The 23,799-nt window shown below is 48.5% G+C and overlaps 10 protein-coding genes across 10 annotated transcripts; 3 read left to right on the top strand and 7 right to left on the bottom strand.

The window, feature by feature from the left end:
* Positions 1-1,110: 1,110 nt before the first annotated feature.
* Positions 1,111-1,632, top strand: F5891DRAFT_966905 (uncharacterized protein; the record flags this gene model as incomplete). The annotated part of the gene is made up of 2 exons (XM_041376248.1): positions 1,111-1,332; positions 1,381-1,632. Coding segments are annotated over 2 exons (474 nt in total), but the record flags the coding sequence as incomplete, so codon positions are not given.
* Positions 1,633-4,010: 2,378 nt separating this feature from the next.
* On the bottom strand, positions 4,011-7,176 carry F5891DRAFT_1199733 (WD40-repeat-containing domain protein; the record flags this gene model as incomplete). The annotated part of the gene is made up of 14 exons (XM_041368783.1): positions 4,011-4,193; positions 4,251-4,487; positions 4,538-4,606; positions 4,653-4,697; positions 4,750-4,923; positions 4,978-5,118; positions 5,178-5,261; positions 5,335-5,490; positions 5,552-5,784; positions 5,835-6,250; positions 6,301-6,581; positions 6,643-6,756; positions 6,812-6,896; positions 7,016-7,176. The coding sequence occupies 14 exons, from the start codon at positions 7,174-7,176 to the stop codon at positions 4,011-4,013; spliced, it is 2,379 nt and encodes a 792-aa protein (XP_041216923.1).
* F5891DRAFT_1167021 (uncharacterized protein) lies at positions 7,108-9,179 on the bottom strand. Its single transcript, XM_041365446.1, has 7 exons — positions 8,850-9,179; positions 8,534-8,794; positions 8,356-8,482; positions 8,285-8,320; positions 7,789-8,144; positions 7,565-7,707; positions 7,108-7,419 (listed from the first exon to the last, which is right to left on the bottom strand). Exons 2-7 carry the CDS (start codon positions 8,696-8,698, stop codon positions 7,287-7,289), a joined length of 960 nt encoding a protein of 319 aa, XP_041216922.1. The 5' UTR covers positions 8,699-8,794; positions 8,850-9,179; the 3' UTR covers positions 7,108-7,286.
* Positions 8,850-9,179, bottom strand: F5891DRAFT_1077709 (uncharacterized protein; the record flags this gene model as incomplete). The annotated part of the gene is made up of 1 exon (XM_041363407.1): positions 8,850-9,179. A coding segment is annotated over exon 1 (304 nt), but the record flags the coding sequence as incomplete, so codon positions are not given.
* A 1,571-nt stretch (positions 9,180-10,750) lies between these two features.
* F5891DRAFT_1132142 (proline-specific peptidase) lies at positions 10,751-11,684 on the top strand (the record flags this gene model as incomplete). Its single annotated transcript, XM_041364725.1, has 4 exons — positions 10,751-10,852; positions 10,900-11,087; positions 11,135-11,374; positions 11,432-11,684. The coding sequence occupies 4 exons, from the start codon at positions 10,751-10,753 to the stop codon at positions 11,682-11,684; spliced, it is 783 nt and encodes a 260-aa protein (XP_041216920.1).
* A 441-nt stretch (positions 11,685-12,125) lies between these two features.
* Positions 12,126-12,778, bottom strand: F5891DRAFT_1077702 (uncharacterized protein). Its single transcript, XM_041363406.1, has 4 exons — positions 12,644-12,778; positions 12,504-12,597; positions 12,306-12,456; positions 12,126-12,251 (listed from the first exon to the last, which is right to left on the bottom strand). Exons 1-4 carry the CDS (start codon positions 12,711-12,713, stop codon positions 12,201-12,203), a joined length of 366 nt encoding a protein of 121 aa, XP_041216919.1. The 5' UTR covers positions 12,714-12,778; the 3' UTR covers positions 12,126-12,200.
* A 2,312-nt stretch (positions 12,779-15,090) lies between these two features.
* On the bottom strand, positions 15,091-17,796 carry F5891DRAFT_236838 (WD40-repeat-containing domain protein). The gene is made up of 8 exons (XM_041371031.1): positions 16,819-17,796; positions 16,590-16,766; positions 16,212-16,523; positions 16,012-16,152; positions 15,795-15,957; positions 15,687-15,739; positions 15,572-15,640; positions 15,091-15,521 (listed from the first exon to the last, which is right to left on the bottom strand). The coding sequence occupies exons 1-8, from the start codon at positions 17,755-17,757 to the stop codon at positions 15,237-15,239; spliced, it is 2,139 nt and encodes a 712-aa protein (XP_041216918.1). The 5' UTR covers positions 17,758-17,796; the 3' UTR covers positions 15,091-15,236.
* Positions 17,797-18,210: 414 nt separating this feature from the next.
* F5891DRAFT_1077676 (uncharacterized protein) lies at positions 18,211-18,979 on the bottom strand (the record flags this gene model as incomplete). Its single annotated transcript, XM_041363405.1, has 4 exons — positions 18,781-18,979; positions 18,577-18,729; positions 18,464-18,543; positions 18,211-18,421 (listed from the first exon to the last, which is right to left on the bottom strand). Coding segments are annotated over exons 1-3 (251 nt in total), but the record flags the coding sequence as incomplete, so codon positions are not given.
* A 108-nt stretch (positions 18,980-19,087) lies between these two features.
* F5891DRAFT_1077674 (uncharacterized protein) lies at positions 19,088-19,452 on the bottom strand. The gene has a single exon (XM_041363404.1). It carries the CDS (start codon positions 19,414-19,416, stop codon positions 19,183-19,185), a length of 234 nt encoding a protein of 77 aa, XP_041216916.1. The 5' UTR covers positions 19,417-19,452; the 3' UTR covers positions 19,088-19,182.
* A 1,877-nt stretch (positions 19,453-21,329) lies between these two features.
* F5891DRAFT_236777 (uncharacterized protein) lies at positions 21,330-22,772 on the top strand (the record flags this gene model as incomplete). Its single annotated transcript, XM_041371030.1, has 7 exons — positions 21,330-21,401; positions 21,470-21,604; positions 21,653-21,724; positions 21,781-21,858; positions 21,915-22,013; positions 22,070-22,241; positions 22,290-22,772. Coding segments are annotated over exons 2-7 (966 nt in total), but the record flags the coding sequence as incomplete, so codon positions are not given.
* Between the last annotated feature and the right edge of the window lie 1,027 nt (positions 22,773-23,799).

The raw sequence follows: 23,799 nt of genomic DNA, 5'->3' as shown, positions 1-23,799 counted from the left end.
GGCTTCATACTACACGCATCCGAGCTACCTCAAACGGCGGGGGTGAATCGAACCCTCGAATCTGATCACAGCTCTGAACCTCTGTAGATTATATTATCGAAAATTATTTCGATAGCGAAGCATCGTCCGTGCGTTTCTGAAGAATCTTTCTACCTCCCTCCTTGTGTACGTACCTAACCGTCATTTTCCATACTAACATTGGCCTGTATATTGATGGAGAACCGCGCGTCCATTCTCATACTTCGGGAGACCGGGACAGCACAGATGGTTCTGCCTCAACGATTACCCACTATGCCAGGGCCATCAACCATATATACAGGCGTTATTAAGATCATGCTTCATTGTCAAAATTGACGCTAGCAGTGGCTACGGAAGTCGGAGTCACATACTGCCGGTTACAATTTTTTCCCTCATTTCCTTCAGTCGCTGATCTAAAACTTCAGCGCTCTCTCTAGCTAGCATGTGGTAAGCTGGTTCCTCAAAATGAGCCCCGCGGTAGAATTCAAACGTATGTCTCAGGGGCTTGATTCGGTGACACTTTGTGTACCGGCTCAACCGGTCACAAGGCTTTGGCGTCTGATAAGAACATGCTATCTAGATGCAGTGCAGAGCCCCGACTATATATTTCCACCATTTCTCCCCTCCTACTTTTCTATGTTACCCTAGCTCAAACATGGCAAGCGCATCACCACGACCCAGTCCCCCACCTGTCGGTGCCGACCCACAGACTAATGAGTAAGTAGCAAGCTAGACTCAGTTGTCCATGATACTCATGCACACACAGGAATGCGATCGAGGCTGACCTTGTTGCAAATATGTGAATGTCAATCAATCAGTGTGGTATAATTGACGTCTGACTCTATTGTCTCAAAGGTCAAGCACCCTAGAGGAGATCCAGACTGAACTCAAGCCGAACAATGCGAACGAGGAGCGCGGAGGCCCGGCTAAGAATGTGTAAATATTGACCAACCAGCGCGGCCAAGGTGACGCCTAACTATATTGTTTTAAAGGTCAAACACCCTGGAGCAGACCCCGGACAATAGTATCAAGCCAAACGACACGAAGGAGAATCCTGCGGTGTCCATCGAAGGAAGCCTTAATAAGATGTGAATGTCAACGCATCACCACGCTACGCTTGACGTCTCACTATTTTCTCAAAGGTCAGACACGCTGGAGCACGTTCTCGAAGTCCTTAAAGGATCAACGATCGCAAAAGAACGTGGAAAGGATGACAACTCAAAGTTTTGGGCGACATACAAGAGAGTTTCGACTGAGTACGACAACGATTTCCTCGAGCAGGCCGATGACGACATGGGCATTATTCTGACTTTTGTGCGTTTCTTTCTACGTCTCTCGATGCAAGTCTCATTGGAGTATTAGGCTGGTCTATTCTCAGCTGTCAACTCTACCTTCCTCGTCGGGTCGCAGCCTAATCCAGGAGACACTACCAATGCCCTTCTCCTGTATCTCATCAAGGTAACTGTTGACGGCTCAAATTCCGTACCTGACATCAGCACTCTTTCCTCATCTACGGGATTTGTCCCTTCGACGGTCTGGATGCAATCGCTTTCCTACGCTAGCCTCGCATTTAGCGTCTTGGCTGCGTTCGGAGCTGTCTTGGGAAAACAATGGCTAAACTCTTACAAGGTAGTTCGAGAAGGACGAACTATTGAAGAGCGCGGCATAGAGAGGCAGGTGAAGCTAGACGGAGTAGAGTATTTTCGCCTGCAGGTCTTTTTACGGATGTTCCTAGTGCTGCTCCAGATTTCGCTCCTGCTCTTCGGCCTCTCGCTAAGCGCCCGCATATGGGTCCTGCAAACCACAATATCCAGCATCATTATCTGCGTTACAGCTTTCGGTATTCTGTTCTATGTCGGCACTGTGCTCGTATCGGTGTTGCGTCCGGACAGTCCTTTCCAGACGCCAACCTCGGAGCTATTGGTTACCATCTACCGAAAATTCCGTCCCGACAAAACTCCATTCACTTTTAACTTATTCGGCAAATCGTCTGCCATCCGATGGATACTAGAGATATCAACAAACCCGGACATTATCGAGACCGCGGCTGCCATCTTACCTTCCGTGCAATGGCCCCGGAAGCATGATGCTTCAGCAACCTTCGCACGTTTGCATGACCATTTCGTGGCGTGTCAGGACAAGGAACTATATATAAAGTTTGGCAAAGCCATGGCCCATCTTTGCGTCCAGTCGGTGAAAATCAAGGAGCATTTTCTGAAGTTCCATTGGAATGATGAATTTCAGGGAATGCGAAGTCACTTCATTCGCGATGCGTTTATGGCTGGACGGGCTGCCTACGATAAACTCAAGGATTCGGAGAAAGAAGACGATGAAATGAAGCATCGTGCCGATACACGCACTGCTCTCAGAACACTGGTTGTTCATGGAGTGGACGAACAATTTTCACGTCCGGACGATGAACACTTGATTTGGAATGGTGATCTGCGTTGGCGTCACAGCGACGACAGGGAGCCTAGCTGTGAAGAATTTGATTGGCTCGTTGATTACCTGGCGGATGACGCAGAGCACGACATGGACGATGAAACAGAGGGTGATGCGGGCCATGTCAAAGATAATGAAACAGAAGGCGATGCTTTGCTTGCACTGAGCGCCATGCGTGGACTAGGGAGCTCTACCAAGCAACAGTCCTATATCAGGTCGCTTATCCACTGCATGGGGCCCACCAGACCTCCCCGAGTCCGTCATACTGCGCTTAGAGCTGTTTTTGAAGCTCGAGAAGAATTAGCTTCTCTGACAAGTGCCTCGGCATCGAAGGGTGTCGACGCACAACTCCTGAATGAGCTTTCCCAGGCTCTTTCAACTGCTGTGCATCCAAATGACCACAAGACAATCCACGACGCAGCACTCGACCACTACCTCCACCTCCTCTATGTCCTCACAAAGAACAACGAGTGGTATCAACGTCTGACACGTAATGGTCATCTCGACCGGTGCATTCCTCTAGTTGACGCTGTCTCTCATGAGCGTTTTTCGAAAGTCGGATTCTACCTTCTTGTGATCTTCGGGCGCATGAAGTCCTCGGGCAAGGAAGTTCCTTTCAGTCCTATCAAGGACAAATGGCGGGTGCTCATCACAAACGCGTGGGACAACGCGCAATATCTCAAAGAAGAAGACGACTACGTCGATGGAATACCAGCCTTCGTGACAGCGACGAGGCTGAATTTGGCAGCCTCGTATAACCGTGTTCCGACGAAGTGGTTCACAGAACTCGCTTCAAAGGTGCATCAAGCGTTGATCAAATGGCAGAAGAAACAAGCGATCCTTGTCACGGTGGATGATGGTATAGCTCGGGCCAAAGTTGATGCTGCAATATCCGATGTGCAGGGCCTGTACGACGAGCTGAGTCGTATGATCAAGCAACGGGACAAATCGCAAGAATTCCGAGAAAAGAGTTTCGGGATCGAGAAAGACATGCAGGGGTAGCGAAGTACTTTTACGCATTCATTACGCGCGTTGTAGTTCATTCCTGTGGATAGATTGGCGCCTGGTTCATGAGATGGAAGTCGTTTTATCATAGTGGTTATCACTTTCCTTACCTACCTTGCAAATGTTTTACAATTTTAGTCCTGCGTTGTCTGTCAAGAAGTCGGCGACTGACGTTTGGCGCCATCATCACGTCAAGTACTGACTGTCACTGAGATCCAGCCAAGAGCTTCATGGAAAATCGATTTCAGCCACACGTTGAGAAGTCGGCTGCTACTGTGCAGTCAACAAGAGATGTTTGAATGCGGAATGGCTCTGGTTGCACACGCGCACGATATCTCATATTCAGCAACTGATGCGCAAGTCAAGCTTTACAGATGGAGGATGGGAGGTTCACGATTGGTTACGGAGAAAAAACTCTCCAAATAATCTAAAGGATGTACTGATCAATGAATCACCTATCAATAAAATACTGCTTTCAGTCAATAAAGATATCATAACAAGATCGACAATATGACCGAAGTATTCGAGAGACATTCAAAAACCCGCTAGCAGCAGACACAGGACTTTCCGCCTCCGTGTTGCCCAGGGTCTATAGGGATTGCTACTGCTTGCTGCTGTTGTTGTTGCTGTTGTTGTCGGTGCTGTTGCGTATTGGGGTCCGGCGAAAGAGCGTCTTCATCGCGTATCAAGGAGTGCTCACTCCCAGGAGCACCCGCTGCAGCATTACGCTGTAGATTTAAGTGTGAGATACCCAAGAAACAGTTATAAAAAATAACCAAGCGCACTTGTCGACCCTGGGCAAAAGGAACCTCGACAACAGGCGGTGTTACATGATGGGGTGACCGGGAGAATAGGTGACGTAAATGAGTTTTGATGGTGGTGGTGACAGTGACTGGTGGTGAGGTGGTGGGTGGTGCAGGTGTAGGTGCAGGAGCTTCCTGAGGCCTCCTCGCCATAGCGAGCCTGAATCTTTTGAGGCGCCCAGGGCGTTGTTGAACTCTTGGCCTGGAAATCTGAGAATGCTGTGATGAATTATGAGCGAGAGAACAGAAGGATACGCTCGTGAACATACTTGATGGGTTCCATAGAAGAAATTGGGACCTGCATCATAGCCATCTTGCTCTTGCCCGGGGATCTCTGCCTGCATAATAGTCAGTATCGAAAGAGGTAAGGAAAGAGGCACATACACCAAGAATACGGTCGTTGTCCGCAGCGAGCGTGCTGCATTTCTCCTTGAACTCTGAGTGACATGCGGGTGAGCATGATAGTCGTGGGTAACATGACGGAAGACTTGCCATTGGACCAATCGAGACAGCTGGCCTTCACGATGTCGTCGATGGCGTCCATCATGTATTTGTGTGCTTGGAGGGCTTCGTCGAGTTTACCTGCCGAAAGGAATGCCTGGCACCGTTTCTGGTGTGTAGTGAGTAACAAGGACTCGAGATCCCAGCCGAAGAGCTGGACAAAGCATTAGGTTATGACAAGCATTATGTACGCATCATGTCGACGCACCATGGTCAAGTCCTGGTATGCGAAATGAATGTATTTCGATGATAAAGCGTCTGAGTTAACAGCGGCAGTGAAGTGATCAGCGGCTTCGTCGTGACGCGCGCCATCGATAGCTTTGATTCCGAGCTGAACACGCAGATATGTCTATTGTGCGAGTTGAAAAGATCAGGATTGATGATCGAGTGTGGCCACATGATACTCACTTCCACGACACGACGTGCGAGGATCGACATTGGGACAAGCGACAGCCAGGTCTTTGATGAGCAGCATTGCTTCCTCATGTTGATCTGCGTTAAAAAGTGCGATGGCCTGGAATACCGGATGAAGCAGATAGCATGGGAGGAGACGAATTAAATGTACCTTGATCAGGAGAAGAAATTGGTTGATTTGTGAATTTTGGCTTGTGAACATAGATGCGACGTCAAATGCTATCCTTGCTTCCCGGACGTGGCCTTTTCCGCAGAGGGCGATGCCTTTAGAGATAAAGCCTACCAATGATGGCCGAAAGTTGATGGACTACGTTACGGATGAAAGTTAGCCTTTCGTAAAAGGGCCATGACAGGTCAGTCCATCTCACCTGGATTGCATCATCAAGAGCATGGTCCCAGTCGTGCTTCCGAGCCCTGACGAATGAACGATTGGCATACGAAATAAAGTCGTCAACGTTGGTGTGGACATCTTGCGTGAGGAGCTCTTCGGCGATAGACAAGTCCCCAGTTAGACATGCATCGCGGGCTGCAATTGTGATGTCAAGAATCTGTACAAAGGATGCTCGAATTGCATAATGAGAGTCAGAAAAAGGAAACTCGCCTTTGAATGAGCGTCCTTTGGTATTGCCCATTCTGAGATCTGATTGTGACCTCCGCCGAGGATGTGCTTGCCGTCCACACAGAACGTGGCACATGTCGCCGACGATGAATGCTGGAAGACGGCGATGGTTCGTTGATCTGAGAGCCGCCAGAGACGGACATGGTTGTCATCAGATGCAGAAGCGACGAGCGTGCCAGAGGGATGAATGACAATGGCGTTGATATCTTTAGTGTGGCCTTCCCAGCGATGACCAACCTGCTGCCAGGTTGATGTGTCCCACTCTGATATGTATTTACTGCCTCCTGAAAGAAGGCGTGTGCCATCGGGCGTCCACGCGAGTGACACATTCCAACCTGTCAAAAATGCGACGCGTTCCCTTGTGCCTGGATTATAAACTTGGATATTATCGTATGTTGCGATGGCAAGAAGTTCACCAGAAGGCGAATATCGAACGCAGTGGACAGGACTGTCACACTTGATTGGATCTCCTTGCATCTGCCTGATTCTGCCTGCCACGTTTTGGTACTCCAAAACTTGACCGTCTTGTCCCATGAACCAGTGGCCAGCACCATTCCATCCCGAGAGAAATCCACCGAGGTGATCTGATAGGGGTGGGCTTTGATGGGTTGGGTGATGGATTCGCCAGTTTCTCCGTGCCAGGCGATGACTTCTCCACCCAAATCACTGCTTGCTATTATTTGACCATTTCGTGACACCGCCAATGCCCGCACCCAATTGCTATACCCTTCCATCTTCTTCAACACAACACCTGTCTCCAAGTCCCAAAGACGAAGTGTCTTGTCGTCTGAAACTCGTAATCATTCGTCGTTTATCGGGGAACACTGCGACTACCCTTACGGCGTCCTCATGATCTTCAAAAGTTCGAATGGGTGTAGTGCTTGGAATGAGCTGTAACATCTTACTGGACGTTGATGGTATTGAGCACGGCCGAGAGATTGCGGGTGTCTTTTTCTAAGTTACAGAAGTGCGTGTATTGTGCGTTTTTATGTTGCTTCACCACGCTAACCATCCTCGCTTCCATAGACGCCCAAGACACGAGGCAGTTCGCCATCAACGCCTGCTCCCAATCAGGCCGCTTATAACCGACTGCACTGGTTACATGCATTCGACATTTGTCTTCACAGTTTCAAGCCCTACCGAGACATCAAGCGAGTATCACACCTCTCCAACAAACTTTCAAGCTCGAGTCGTATGTCTCATGACCGCTCACCTTACAGCTCGTTGTAGACCAGTATAAAGTATCTGGATGTCTTGGTGCGTCTTGAAGCTTGATTGTTGTTCCTCGTCAGGAGGGGAACATTTCCAGTACTGTGCACCAAGAAGATTAAGCTTGCTTTCGCCTGCAGTGCATTTGAGCTGGAGAACGAGCATTATGCGCATCATAAATAAAAATACAAGAACATTGTAGCGAATGATTTGTGAAGCGCAAAGTAGTCTCGATTCTACCATTCCGATCAACATCAGTGGTCGTCCGCGCCTAGTCATTCCCATCTAATGAGCCGAGTCGCTCCGTCATGCCGCGACTGTACTCTGCGACTAGCTAGTGTGGAACCACGAGTGCCAACAAAGCCAGCTTCATTCGACCGAATGATAACATCAATGAACACCGGATGCCTGGTAACAGCCACAACTTAAGTTAACGTCAGAATGAAAATATGACATCTAATTTACTCACCATTTTCCATAGATCTCCTCTGTCCGTTCCGCTGCATAATCTACCCACGTCCGCCCCAACGCCCCAACATCTGACCACCATCACGGGTCCCTTTCGTCGCTCGTCATGATAACATGTGTGTCATCAATTCCTTTTCGTGTGCGAAGCTCTTCTTGCACCTCAGACACCCTGCGTGCAATGACAGACAACGGGACGAAGCACTGATCCACAGGAAACTCCTCGCATTGCTGGCCGAAGTTACCGTGCCGTATGTGGATCAATATATGATATCAAAAATTAGATCTGTAGAGCCCGAAACTTTCACTCACAGGAGGTGTTGGTTCATTCATGGCGCGTCGGGCATCCGCATCGGCAATCTTTTCCATGCTTGCAGTCCATCGCATGTGTTGGCCTACAGATCTCCATGCAGGAGAATAGTCTATTTCCCATTCCCATGTATGATGAGCGCTTATGTAGTAAAGGAAATCGAAGCATAATACGTGATCGTCCGGGGGAAGGGAAACCTGTTGCTGAAGAGAAGGACGGTTCGTTAATGATAATTCCAGGCTTTTAGAGCGACTTTCTGGAAACCCAAGTGATGCGAGATACGAAAACGATGCATTATTTTGATGCACGCTAGGAGATGTAAGTTCGACCCAAGATGGGATTCGCGTCCACCAGACATCTGTGATGGTCACGCGTTTAATCACCGAAGAGGGATGCCCGAAGTTGTCTCACCGAGCTTCAGCAGGTTCAGGGAGGGACTTCGTCGTGGTTCAGGAATCTCGATGTGCTGTTAAACGGTTTCCCAGACAGTCCAACAACCAACATCATTGAGAACCTGACTTTCTGGATCCTTGACTTCGTTTGAAGCAAGTGGATCCCTATGGCTTGACCGAGTCGAGGGATGTCAAATACTTCCCCGAAAACAAATAGAGGTGCGCTTGGGTCGATATGGTTGGAGAGGAACTTTGGGATTATGGGTATACGTTCTGTTATGAGAGCGAGGTATATCAAATTGCCCTAGTTCTTGTGAGGAACCGGGACGATGTCAGAAGTGGTTCGTTCACTTACTCTTTCATCATGCTGCGCTGGCCTCTGGTGCCCAGTACGATTGAGTCCGGAAGGTACCGAGAAATCAAATGCTCGAGAGTTCTGGTGACTTTGCCAGCAATAAGCTCGATGAAAATGGATAGCTACGATACACACAATGAGATCATATCGACACGACGACGACATACCTCGTGTTCTATATCGTTCTCAACACACTTGTCTTTAATCTGTCTGGTGCATAACCTCATGGGCGTCTTCTCGGACGGGTTTATGATCATTTTTCTTGGTCGTGTTGGAATATCTGTGGATTCCTTCACGGGAGATAATAGTCACTCACCCAAATCGTCTAGAATGTCGAGAACTAGAGTTGGTATCGGAGGGTGTAAGAAGTAGGTGGGAGAAAACAGAGAGCGTCTGGTATGGGCCGAATAGCCTTGACCAAAGCATAGCCAACACGTTGACCGGATTCTTGAAGCACTAATCATGATGTAGTATCGGCCATAGCCCATTGCCGAAGGAAATATAAAGCCTTGAAGGGGCACTGATGCATGATACATGATGGGCCATATAGACGCACCTATCACAGAAACGACGGCATCATAACAATATAGTGCACAATTGATTTCACGAGCATAGTACATGTAGAGGCAAGGACCGCAAGGTTCGGTCTATCATCAACTATTGGAAATCTGATGTCCCACGGTTATTAGTCTGAAAAAATCTTATGGTTTGTACATGTTTTATCATCCTCGAAACCTTTACTGCATTCCAGCGGCATACCGCGTTCTACCATCCCGTTGTTGTGGAACAGGAACTAGCTGTCTGCTAACGACCGTCATAGGACAAGGTTTTGTACAACTTGGAAATGCAAGCAGCTGCGAGCGAAGACTATGACTTGACCAGCACTGTCATGTCCTGTCTTGTCGGAACTTGACCTCGACACAGACGGTACAATAGCTTGGGCAGCACTACTATCGCGCTAAACTTCAGAAACGATTCATCGACGGTCTTGCAAAGAGCCTTCACGGAGACCTTCCGTCAACGTCCTAGTCAAGGAGTATCTTGAAGGGATAACAATCTGGCCTTGCGCGGATACTTGTTGGAGTCACGAGGGTCATGGGTCATACGAATCTCTCGCCGGTATGAACTATCATTTAACCCGGTTGGATTTGCAGGCACCTTGGCACCTGGCAGGCCCAGAAATACAGCTTATCTCGCTATTGCCAAAGGCCGGCCACAAAGCCATTCCAATTTGTATGGTAGGGTCCCGACAAATTGCATGATTGATGAACCCGCATCGTTTGTGTATGTCACAATCACTGTACTTACGAGTATGCATTGAATTCGATGATAATGACAGCTCATCCAAGAGATGCCATCAGGCTTCGAGCTACTACTAGGGTACTGTAAAGTATCTTCCACGTTGATCAAAATGGTGTGAAATCTCAACAGATCCAGCGGAAGTAAGACCTCTATATGTGATGGTACAATGCTAACTTGAACTCAAAGGTTACGGGCGGAGGACTCAGAGACACGCACGATTTGGGGTAAGGTTTCGATCTGTGTCGATCATAGTGCGCTCACCAGTCTTTCTGTTGGCACTACATATGCACGGTGTCAACCCTTTAGACTTCAATATTCAATGTCGTTCCAGTGGCAAGGCCTGCCTCTGGTGAGCAACACAATGAATTCCTACACTGAAAGTGATTGTGTCACACTCGGCGAATTCCCACAACAGTATCCAGATATAGGACTACTGACCTTTGAGCAATTCCGAGGTTTCTCCATTTCTGTTTCACACTGCGTACATTTCAAGCGAATCCTGCGTTCGTTTTGAGGTATCGGTACTTGCTAGAGCACGGAAAGTATCCTGCTCTGGATCAATCACACATATGATGGCATTTGGAATCGCAGAAGAGTCATTCGTGTCAGTCATGTCTTCGCAAAGGCTGTTGGCAAGCTGCAGGAGATATTTTGGGTGCAATGAACCGTGGTACTGTAATTGATTATCTGCAACGCGAAGCGCCGAAGTACTCCCTATTATGGACGTCACGTTCGTAACGAGCAGACCTCGGCCTCCGTCTTATTTGCAATCTAGGACCTTTTCGCTGATTCCACATGGTCAATTGAAGCGACCCATATATCCCGCGTCTTGAGATCTCATGTCTCTCACACATTAACGAGTCTCATTTGATGGACTAATGCCTATCATTCCAGATAATACCCCCTACCCCACTGATGAATAGTACCACGGGCACTGTCAACTTCAAAGTCGGTGACGAGACATACCAAACCTGGTACAACGTCATTGGTGACCTCAATTCAGGCAAACGGCCACTTGTCACGCTTCATGGATGTCTCACATCTACATGATATCGCATACCGAGATTGATTCTCTATACGGCATCCCAGTCATCTTCTACGATCAACTCGGCATCGGAAAATCTACCCATCTTCGCGACAAACCTGCCGAATTCTGGACCCCAGAACTATTCATGGACGAACTCGACAACCTTCTCGTGCAGCTTGGTGTCGAGAGTGACTTTGATCTTCTGGGGCACTCGTGGGGAGGGATGTCGCCCAGCGCCAACCTCCCGGCCTCCATCGTCTAGTCATATCCAGCTCTCCACCCTCGGAGCAACTGTGGGACGAGAGTATGCTGGGATATCTGGAAGCTTTTCCGGTAGAGTTCAAGGAGATGGTGTTGAAACATGAGAGAGAAGGCACCGTCTCATCGGCGGAGTACCAAGCAGCCATCCAAGTTTTTATGAACAAGCACACATGCCAGACGATACCCTGGCCCGAAGAGCTGGTTGCTTCGTTTGCTTCCGTGGAAGAAGATCCCACCGTGTCGAATGCCATGTAAGCGTACCAACCACTCGAATTCTGGAGGACTCTGAGCTCAGTCCTGAAATTCAGGTCAGGGACCGCACAATTCCACTCGATTGGTTCATTGAGAACTTGGTCAGTGATTGACCGCCTTCATCGTATTCCATGCCCCACACTCGTCACGAATGGGCCTGAAGAGGGAGCTCAGGACTACGTGATTGCTCCTTTCATCGAGAAAATACCTAAAGTTAAGTGGGTCAGGTTCGCGAAGAGTCATATCGCGTTCTTCGAGGATAGGGATTATTACTTCAAGGCAATCGGTGATTTCTTGAGGGTAGACTGACAGTGTTCGTTTCGTTAAAATTTGACCTTTGGAAGTTTTCACTACTCGTCTCGGGGAAGGTTTATAACGAATACATACGAAAATATACTACGATGCTGCCCGCTGATTGGTGATGATTGTGTCATTTGTGCACTTCATGCCACACCAGGGTTCATTTCCTTGTCGCAATATGTGACCACGTTGGAGCTCTGTCCAATGCTGATGCATTGATGAAACAGCCGTCAACAGGATGTCGAGAACTAAGGTTTGAAGTTACCTGAAAGTCACTTCACGCCATCAAACAACACCTGTCAATGATGATGTCGACACGACGACGACATGACTTGCGAGTGTCAACCGTTGTGGCGTCCAACACTAGGCCCTATATCAGTTGGCTCCACGCCAGCTGCACTAGACTTGGCAGTGTGCGAGTCAGAAGAACAAGTCAATCATAAGTGATCCAGCATAATATTGAAAGCCTCTATTGCGGGCATTCCATCAGTCGAACTATTTGTAAACTCATCTAAGATCACAAGATCACATCTCTGCCCACATCACCGGCCCCATCACGACGCCAATAGTCCATATCTATACCATAAAAATCAATCAACATGTTGCAGAAAACGCATCGGATGATCTTACGACGTTCAGCGCTTTAACCAGAAGCAACGGGTATTCGTAAAATCGCGGAGCATATTTATTCCCAGGTCTAGGATGGGTGAACAACACCCAGATGGAGAATACCACCATGGTGATCGAATTGCGTACCAGCAACGACGGAGATTTCAGGATCCTGAACCAGATCAGCACGAGCGTGACAATCATCGATATATCACTGACCCAGCTGCTAATAATGACATGGGCTCGTGGGAATACTTGACGTCTTTCCCGTAAAACTTGAATGTTCCTTCCTGCATAATGTCAAACGCCTCGCCTACGATCATAAGCCTTCAAGCATTCGACGGCTGATATTGACGTACCATGGGCCGAAAATATCCCAGCCCAGCTCATGCTCATAATATTGATAGTGGATGCGAGCGGTTTTCTCATGTGGTGCCACTTCCTGAGGACAGCCGAGATTTCATCCCAGTTGCCAAAGCTCTCGACGTGGGCCAGAAGATCAGAGAGGATGACTGCATCATTCAAGGCGACCGTCATTCCACCCGCAGTCAGCGGGTGACGCATATTCAATGAATCTCCCAGCAGAAACACGCCTGCCTTGCTACGTTCTCCCTGCTTTGTGGGCGGAAGGTAATAATGCGGTGCTCGTCGCACGCGCGATGTTTCTAGAGCATTGAGAATAGGCACGCGGATCGACGATGGAAGCTGGGGAACAATGTCGCGCAGTATATACTCCTGCAATATTGATGGTAAGTGAGGGCGATCACGACAGCACAACAAGGCAGAATTACGAACCTTGAGATCTGGCGGCGACTCCTTTAATTCGACCAGCATCCGATACTCATTGTTGGGGAGCTCAAAAAGGACGACCGGTCCAGCGCGTTTGAGTACAATCATAGTGGCATACTGGGGTACTGGCAACTTCAGGTCTTTCAAAATCAGACCTGCCAAGTAACCCTTTTGCGAAGGCTCATACGGCATGCTTCCGAGGACAGCAGTTCTGAACTTGGATGAGGAGCCGTCCGCGACAATGACGAGGTCAGCAAAATATGACTCTGGCTGACCACCTGCTTTGGAGGCATGAACACCTATTACGCGATGTGTGTCCTCATTTTCGATGAGACTGATTACTGTAGTCTCGATCACGTCAACATTGGGCGCCCGCTGTGCGCGGTCGCGCAAGGCCATGATAAACGCTCCATGATCAAAAGCTCGGGCGTCATGGCCTTCCGGGAACGAGGCGCAAATGCCCTGCTCCCCTCGCAGAATGTGATAACCTAACAAAGAAACAGAGCCAAGATCCTCGAGGCATGACTCCAGACCAAGCTGCTTAAGCGCGGTGACGCCACCAGGCTGGAGCAATTCGGCGACGATACGGTCTGGCTTCGACAAGCAACGCTCAAGTAGAGCTATCCGCAAAGGAGCACGCCGCTTATCAGATGTCTTTGTGGCAAGGGCATGGGCAAGAGCTGGGCCTGCTACACCGGCACCGACGATGAGTACGTTGTAAGAAGAAAGCATGGCAGGATGGACAATTATGACAGGTGAGCCTCACCTGGTATTTATCAGAGAAGAGCCTTGTCGCATAGATCGTCTATTCGGATAATATCTGTGCCAAGCCAGTGAGTAGGACAGTTCAAAAGTATTCACGGCGGATAACGTGCAAATCTTACGATTCTTACCTGACGATACGGGTTGGACAGTCTGATATCCGAATACTGTCGATTGTGACAGGGCACTTTCTGTTATCATATTTATAGCACATCATATCGGAGCGATGCGTTTAAGTTGAGGGACACCGAGAGTTGGGGAAATCTGTTGTACCCCAAAACACCTGAGGGTACCCGGGAATCGTTAATACCGGGAGGTAAAATCCAGTAAGGTCTGACTGTGCTGGAAGCAGCTGGGCTAGTTGAGAAACGCTCATTAGTGGTTTAGGAGAAAAGCACTTGTGAGCCCGGATCCTGGGTACGCAATGGTTCGATTAGCACATTTACAAAGAAAAGAACCGACGAAGTCACCAGGAACGTGTCGAAAATAGCATCAGAGTGCATCGAGGTTGGGGGAACGGAAAGTAGTAGTAGTCTTGTCAACCGTAGTTGGTGTGTCCGTTTCGGAGCAGGTCCATGTTGCTGGTATTTCAATATGCGCTATATTTGGGTGCTCTTAATTGAATGTTCCTGACTTCCGGTGCCTACATTCACCGAGTGCTCACCCAAGACAGCACAGATGGTTCTGCCTTCAATATGCTTGTTGTTCTCTTAGACCTCGTCCCACTTCTCCCAGAACCATCAGCCACATATGCAGCAAGCTTTGGCGCCAGATAAGAGCATCCTTTTGTGTCAAAGTTGACGCCGACGCAATCACTACGCAAGTCACCATTTCTCCCTCGCGTCCTCCAATCGCCGATATAGTATTTCAGCGCGCTATTGACGTCTGACTATTTTTTTTGAAAGGTCAGGCAGATTCTCGATGTGAATGGCAGTGCTGTGTAGAATGATGCCGAAAGACTTGAACCGCTGCATGTCCTGCCACTGTACAGTCAACAAGAGTTGTTTGAATGAGGAATCGTTGGCTTTGGTTGCACACGCGCATGATATCTCTCATTCAGCAACTGATGCGCAAGTGAAGCTTTACAGATGGTGGATGGGAGGTTCATGATTGGTTACGCGATAGAATACTGCTTTAAGTCGATAAAGATATCATAACAAGATCGACGATAACTGAAGGATTCGTGAGACATTCAAAAACCCGCTAGCAGCAGACACAGGACTTTCCGCCTCCATGTTCACCAGGGTCTGTATGTACTGCTACTGCTTTCTGGTGCGGTTGCTGTTGCTGTTGCTGTTGCGTATTAGGGTCTGGTTCGATAGTATCGAAATATTCATCAGGTACGATGTCCGGGTCTGGGCCAGGAGCACCCGCAGCAATATTACGCTGTGAATCTTCGCATCAGAAAACCGGGATACGCTGATAAGAATCGACCTGATCCACCTCTTTAGCCTTCCTGAATGAAACATCGACAACGGGCGGCGTTGCATGATGGGGTGACCAGGAGAATAGGTGTCGTAAATGAGTTTTGATGGTGGTGGTGACAGCGACTGGTGGTGAGGTGGTGGGTGGTGCAGTTGCAGTTGCAGGTGCAGGAGCTGCCTCAGGCCTCCTCGTCATAGCGAGCCCAAGTCTTTTGAGGCGCCCAGGGCGCTGTTGAAGTCTTGGCCTGGAAATCTGAGAATGCTGTAACGAATTAAGAGCGATAGAACAGAAGGATACGCTCTTGCACGCACTTCATGCATTCCATAGAAAAAATTGGGATCTGCATCATATCCATCGTGATCTTGACCGGGGATCTCTGCCTGCATAATAGTCAGTATCGAAAGAGGTAAGGATAGAGGTACATACGCCAAGAATACGGTCGTTGTCCGCAGCGAGCGTGCTGCATTTCTCCTTGAACTCTGAGTGACGTGCGGGTGAGCATGATAGTTGTCGGTGACACGACGGAAGACTTGCCGTTGGACCACTCGAGACAGCTGGCCTTCGTAATGTCGTCAATGGCGTTCATCATGTATTTGTGTGCTTCGAGGGCCTCGTCGACTTTACCTGCCGAAAGGAGTGCCTGACACCGTTTTTGGTGTGTAGTTAGCAACAAGGACTCGAGATCCCAGCCGAAGAGCTGGACAAAGCACTAGGTTATGGAAAGTATCATGTGTGCATCATCTTGACACACCATAGTCAAGTCCTCGTAGATTTGAGGCATGAATTTTGATGAGAATGCGCCTGAATCGACAGCGGTGGTGAAGTGATCAGCAGCTTCGTCGTGACGCGCGCCATCGAAAGCTTTGATTCCGAGCTGAACACGCAGATATGTCTATTGTGCGAGTTGAAAAGATCAGTATTGATGATCGAGTGTGGACACATGACACTCACTTCCACGACACGATATGCGAGAGGATCAACATTGGGACAAGCGGCAGCCAGGTCTTTGATGAGCAGCATTGCTTCCTCGTGTTGATCTGCGTTAAAGAGTGCGATGGCCTGGAATACCAGATGAAGCAGATAGCATGGGAGATGAATTGAATGTACCCTGATCAGGAGAAGAAATTGGTTGGTTTGTGAATTTTGGTTGGTAAACATGGATGCGACATTGAATGCTATCCTTGCTTCCTGGACGTGGCCTTTTCCGCAGAGGGCGATGCCTTTAGTGATGAAGCCTACCAATGATGGCCGAATGTTGACGGACTACGTTACGGATGAAAATTAGCCTTTCGTAAAAGGGCCATGATGCAATGGGTCGGTCCATCTCACCTCGATTCCATCATCAAGAGCATGGTCCCAGTCGTGCTTCCGAGCCATGACGAATGAACGATTGGCATATAAAATAAAGTCGTCGACGTTGGTGTGGACATCTTGGGTGAGGAGCTCTTCAGCAATAGACAAGTCCCCAGTTAGACATGCATCACGGGCTGTTGTGATGTCAAGGATCTGCACGAAGGATGCTCGAATTGCGTAATGAGAGTCAGAAATGGAAACTCGCCTTTGAATGAGCGTCCTTTGGTATTGCCCACTCTGAGATCTTTTTATCAGAACCTCCGCTGAGGATGTGCTTGCCGTCCACAGAGAACGTGACACAATTCGTACGGAATGAATGCTGGAAGACGGCGATGGTTCGTTGATCTGAGAGCCGCCAGAGATGGACATGCTTGTCTTGAGTTGCAGAAGCGACGAGGGTGCCAGCGGGATGAATGGCAATGTCATTGATCTGATCAGTATGGCCTTTACAGCGATGACCAACCTGCTGCCGGGTTGATGTGTCCCACTCAAATATGGAATTTCTGCCTCCTGAAAGAAGGCGTGTACCATCGGGCGTCCATGCAAGTGACAGGCTCCAACCTGTCAAAGATGCGACTTGTTCCCTTGTGCCTGGATTATAAATTTGGATACCTGAGCCTGTTGCGATGGCAAGAAGTTCACCAGAAGGCGAATATCGAACGCAGTAGACCAAACTGCCACACTCGATTGGATCTCCTTGCATCTGCCACGTTTTGGTACTCCAAAACTTGACCGTGTAGTCCCATGAACCAGTGGCCAGCACCATTTCATCCGGTGAAAAATCCACCGAGTTGATCCAATTGGAGTGGGCTTTGATGGGTTGGGTGATGGATTCGCCAGTTTCTCCATGCCAGGCGATGACTTCTCCAGCAATATCACCGCTTGCTATTATTTGACCATTTCGTGACACCGCCAATGCCTGCACCTTAATACTATGCCCTTCCATCTTCTTCAACACAACACCTGTCTCCAAGTCCCAAAGATGAAGTGTCTTGTCCGCCGAGCCCGTAATCATTCGTCGTTTATCGGGAAACACTGCGACTGCCCTTACTTCGTCCTCATGATCTTCAAAAGTTCGAATGGGTGCGGTGCTTGGAATGAGCTGTGATATTTTACTGGAAATTGATGGTGTTGACCGAAGCATTGTGGGTGTCTTTCTCTAAGTTACGGAAGTGCATGTATTGTGCGTTTCTATGTCGCTTCACCACGCTAACCATCCTCGCTTCCATAGACGCCCAAGACACGAGGCAGTTCGCCATCATCGTCTGCTCCCAACCAGTCATAACCGACTGCACATGCGTCCGATATCTGTCTTCACAGTTTCAAGCCCTACCGAGACATCAAGCGAGTAGCACACCTCTCCAACAAACTTTCGAGCTCGAGTCTTATGTCTCATAACTGCTCACCTTACAGCTCGCTGTAGACTAGCATAAAATATCTGCATGTCTTGGTGCGTCTTGATTGTTGATCCCCCGTCAGGAAGGGAACGTTTCCAGTATTGTGCACCAAGATTAAGCTTGCTTTCGCCTGCAGTGGATTCGAGCTGGAGAACGACCATCATGTGCATCATAAATACATAACATTGTAGCGAATTATTTGTGAAGCGCAAATTAGTCTCGATTCTAGCATTCCAATCAGCATCAGTGGTCGTTCGCACCCGGCCACCCCCATCTAATGAGCCGAGTCACTCCGTCATGCCACGACTGTATCCTACGACTACATAGCTAGTGTGGACATCCTCGAACCACGAGTGCCAACGAAGCCAGTTCCATTCCACCGAATGATGGCATGGATGAACACCGGATGCCCGATAGCAGCCACAACTTAAGTAAGAATGCTAATCGGCTCACGATTTTCCATAGATCTCCTCTGTCCCTTCCGCCGCATAATCTACCCACGTCCGCCCCAACCGCCCCAACATCTGACCACACTACGGGTCCCTTTCATCGCTCGTCATGATAACATGCGTGGCCTCAATCCCTTTTCGTATGCGAAGTTCTTTTTGTACCTCAGACACCCTGCGCGCAATAACAGACAACAGGGCGAAGCACTGATCCACAGGAAACTCCTCGCATTGCTGGCTGAAGTCGCCGTGCCATATGTGGATCGATATATACTATTAAAAGTCAGATCTGTAGAGCAACCTATGCCCGAAACTTTCACTCACGTGAGTTGGTTCATTCATGGCGCGTCAGGCATGCGCATCGGCAATCTTTTCCATGCTCGCAGTCCACCGCATGCGTTGGCCTACAAATCTCCATGCAAGAGAATCGTCTATTTCCCATTCCCATGTATGATGAGCGCTTATGTAGTAAAGGGAATCGAAGCATAATACGTGATCGTCCGGAGGAAGGGAAACCTAGTGCTGGGGAGAAGGACGATTCGTTAATAATGATTCCAGGCTTTTCGAGCGAGTTTCTGCAAACCCAAGCGATGCGAGAGATCAAAAGGATGCATGATTGTGATGTATGCTAGGAGATGTCAGCTCGACCCAAGCTGGGGTTCGCGTCCACGAGACATCCATGATGGTCACGCACTTAATCACCGAAGAGGAATGTCCAAAGTCGTCTCACCGAGCTTGAGCAGGTTCAGGAATCTCGATGTGTTGTTGAACGGTTTCCCAAACAGTATAACAACCAAGATCATCGATAACCTGACCTTCTGGATCCTTGACTTCGTGCCAATGAAGCAAGAGGATCCCTATGGCTTGATCGAGTCGAGGGATGTCAAATACTTTCCCGAAAACAAATAGAGGTGCGCTTGGGTCGATATGGTTGAAGAGGAACTTTGGGATTATGGGCATACATTCTGTTATGAGAGCGAGGTATATCAAATTGCCCTAGTTCTTGTGAGGAGCCGTGACAACATTGGAAGTGGTTCGTTGACTTACATAGGTTATTACGTCGTTCGCTAACAAATACTAACTGTGATCAGTTATTCAAGTGGTGTTTGGTAGGAGTTGACGTATATGATCTAGCTAGTTCTTGATACCTTTGTCTGGAATCTGGTGCATGAGGTCATGGGCGTCTTATCGGACGAATCCATGTTCATTTTGCTAGGACTTGTTTGATAAAAGTATTTTTGCAAGCCAAGTCGGGCGATGACGGGAACCTAACGATGCTTCAACTCGTCCTTGTCTTGCACTGCACTTTCCAGCACCCAGTAATGGGCATGAAACGTGCTTTCATCTTGTCCAGATCCAACAAGGAATGTCCTCTTCGATGTGCCTAGCATACCCACCTGGTTTTCACGTGCGGATAAAATGGGGACATGGATGCAACGGACTCCGAGCGTTCGGGTGCGCCGAACGTTCATTTGGATGGGTAAGCTTGCGCACCGTGCTTTGCCACATTTCACTCTGAGAAAAGTCAGAGCTAAGAGAGTGAGTGATAGAGAAGGAAGATGGGACAACACCAGAGATGAGCACATGGAGGATAATGTGAGTGGGGAGTACCTGGCTGCAGGGACTGCTTGGGTGTCGAGCGTAGCATGATTATGCCAGGCGTCCTGTTTACGTTTAAGATAGCCGCAAGTTATAATCATCAGTGCTTTCATTAGTGTCCACTGTCACATAGCCAATTCTGCTCGAATAATTATATTTTGACTTTCATGTGAATTGAAAGCCCAGAGTGGAATTTGCAGATGGCACGAAGTACGGCTTAATGATTGGAGATGTCGGCAAGGGCGTTTGCTGGAAGACAAGGTTTGATATGTGGTATGTTTGGAGGATGTAGGGGGGAGGCGGAGAATTATTGTTAGGTCCATTACATGATGAATAGGCCAGGAGTATAATCACTAGTGAAAGAGCAGGGTAGAGAGAGTAGCCATGACGCGCATAACAACTTGGTATGACATAGTAGAGCCTGAGACCGGACGTTCGCATAAGTTTGCAAAACAATAGACAACAATGGCATTTCAGCCAACGCTCCAGCCTGCCAGAGCGGGTCAGCCTTCAATTCTTTTTCTGATAGATTTTCTGACAGATCTTGTGTCCAGAGGTTATTGACCACCAGCATCTGTGGCTCGCCCCTCATATCCAACCGAATATCTTTTGTAGGTAATCGGGTGAGTCACGCACATTTCCTACTTCCAAGTCCTTTCAAGAGTTGGAGCAGAGATAAAATACACGATCAGAGCTATCGAACCTAGCAACATTGTATGTTTGTTCTGGCTGCAACCTGTCCAGGATATTAACAGCACTAGTGAATGTTCGATATTACCAGCTCTGAGCGCCAATGATCACCAATCATGCCGAAATGAGCGTCTCGCCCACCAGACTGTTAAAGGTTAGGTTCTATCCTGTGGGGTCAGAGCCACCACGTGCTGCACTAGCTTGTGGATTTCTCATAATGGATACTAGTGGAGAAGCATGCGCTACTTCGGAACACAACACAGATGGTTTTGCCTTAAAAGATACTCGTTCTCTTGGACCTCATCCCACTTCTCCCAGGACCATCAGCTACATATGCAGCACGCTTTGGCGCCAGATAAGAGCATGCTTCTGTGTCAAAATTGACACCAACACAGTGACCACGCAAGTCCGAGTCATATACTTCCGGTCACCATTTCCCCCTCGTTTCCTGCAGTCGCTGATCTAGTATTTCAGCGCACTGTTGAGAATCAAGAATTGTCTAGTAAGCTCATCCCTCGAGATGAGCGTCTCGGCAGATTTCAAACGCCTGTCTCAGGGATTTGATTCTGTGGCACCTTGTATCCGGCTCAACCAGTCACAAGGTTTTGGCGTCCGATAAGAATGTGGATTTAGTCACCACAGGTCATTCACAACACGTAAGGGTTTGGCTTGCTCGGTCTGTGTGTAGAAGGTTCACTCGCAAATTGTATATAACCGTTGGCAGTAGCGCCGAAACTGTTCATTTCCTCCACTCTTCTCTCTCTCTTTCCACCTCTAACTCTACTACAGCAGGAGGCATGCACAGCACGCCCCCACGATCTAGTCCTGTACCTGCAGATACCAACCTCCCGAATAACGAGTAAGTGGCAAGTTAGACTGAGCTGACCATAAATTTATGGACACACAGGAATACAATTGATGTGAACGCAGTGACTGAGAAACCTGCCACGTCTATCAAGGTCGACCATAATAAAAACGTGTAAGTGTCCAACAATTAGCATGGTATACTCGACATCTGACTCTGTTATCTCAAAGGTCAAGCACCCTGGAGCAGATCCAGGATCAAATGATGCCAGATAACACCAGCGAGGAATGTGTGGTGTCCAGGAATATGTAAATGTCAACTAACCAGTAAAGCAAACTTGACATCTAACTATATTGTCTCAAAGGTCAAACTCCCCACAGCAGGCCCCGGACAATGGGATCGAGTCGGATAACGCAAAGGAAAGTTCTGTGGTGTGCATCGAAGGAAATCTTGCTAAGAATATGTGAGTGTCAACTCATCAGCGCCATGCACTTGACGTCTGACTATATTTTATCAAAGGTCAGATACGCTGGAGCACATTCTCGAAGTCCTTCGAGAATCTACGATCACAGGAGAACATGGCAAAGATGATAAGTCAAAGTTCTGGGCAAAATACAAGAAAATTTCGAATGAATATGATGATGACTTCCTCAACCGGGCGCAAGGCGATATATTTGTGATCTTGACTTTTGTGCATTCGTTTCTATATTAATCAACGCAAATCTCATGGGAAAATCAGGCTGGTCTGCTCTCAACTGTCATCGCTACTTTCGTCATCGGAATGCAGCCCGACCCGGCAGACACTACCAATGCCCTCTTGGTGCAGCTCATAGCAATCACTGTTAACGGGTCAAGTGCTGCACATGATATCAGCGATCTTTCCTCGTCTACGGGATATTCCTCTTCAACTGTCTGGATACAAACTCTTGCCTATATGAGCCTAGCGCTTAGCATCATCGCTGCGTTTGGGGCCATCTTAGGAAAGCAATGTCTCAATTCGTACGAGGCAGCTCGGGAAAAAGGAGGAACTTTAGAAGAGAGTGGGATGCGGAGGCAGATGAAACTGGATGGGCTAGTTCGTTTTCAGCTGCGCCCTTTGTTGCAGGTATTCCTTGTACTCCTCCAGGTTGCACTTGTGCTCTTCAGCATCTCGCTATGCCTCAAAACGTGGGCCGACCACGTGCCAACATTCGGTTTTATGACAGCCAGTGCAATTTCTGTTGCTCTCTCCTATGCAGGCACCATCTTTATGTCAGTGTGGTGGCCCGATAGTCCTTTCCAGACACCAGGGACAGATACAATTCGGGCCCTCTGCAAGAAAATTCTTCCAAAAAGAAATTTATCTCCTTCTTCATTTGCCATATCGTCGGCTATACGCTGGATACTGGAGACATCGACAGACCCGTCCATTGTCGAGGCTGCGGTTGCAATGACACCTTTCATGCAGTGGTCGCCGAACCTTGATGCTTCAGCAACCTTTGCACGTTTATACAATATTTTCGTGTCATATCAGGACAGGGAAGAGCTATATGTGAAGTGTGGCAAAGCCATAGCCCATATTTGCATCCAACGGGTGAAAATCGACGAGGCGCTTCTAAAGCGTTCTTGGAATGGTGAATTTCAGGGAAACCAAAGTCATTTCATTCGCAATGTGTTCATGGCTGGACGGGCTGCCTACGAACAGCTCAAGAATCCAGATAAAAAAGATGATGAAAAGAAGCATCGAGCCGATGCACGCACTGCTCTGAGGACAATGCTTGTTCACGGAATGCGTTGTGAATTTTCATGTCCGGACGATGAAGCCTTGATATGGGGGGGCGATCTGCGCTGGTGTCACAGCGATGGGAGTGAGCCCAGCTGTGGAGAATTTGATTGGCTCGTCGATTACCTGGAGGGAAATGCAAATACAGACGATGAAACAGAAGGTGACGCTTTGCTTGCACTGAGCGCCATGCGTGGAATAGGGAGCTCTACCAAGCATCTGTCCTACATCAGCTCCCTTATCCGCTGTATAGGCCCAACCAGACCTTCCCGAGTCCAGCATGCGGCGCTTAGAGCTGTTTTTGAGGTTCGAGAGAAACTAGCTTCTATGACAAATGCTTCGATGCCAGATGGTGTCTCCGCACAACTCCTGAATGAGCTTTCCCGCGCTCTCTTAACTGCTGTACGTCCACATGGCGACAGGACAATCCACACCACCGGACCCGACACCTCTTTCAGCGAAGGTCGAGACAAATGCTACCTCCACC

This window comes from Suillus fuscotomentosus (genome assembly GCF_016647785.1).
Source record: "Suillus fuscotomentosus strain FC203 chromosome Unknown F5891scaffold_201, whole genome shotgun sequence".
In the NCBI taxonomy this organism is placed as follows: Eukaryota; Fungi; Basidiomycota; class Agaricomycetes; order Boletales; family Suillaceae; genus Suillus; species Suillus fuscotomentosus.
Note: the sequence above shows the minus strand (reverse complement) of the source record. Positions and strands in the feature narration are given on the sequence as shown.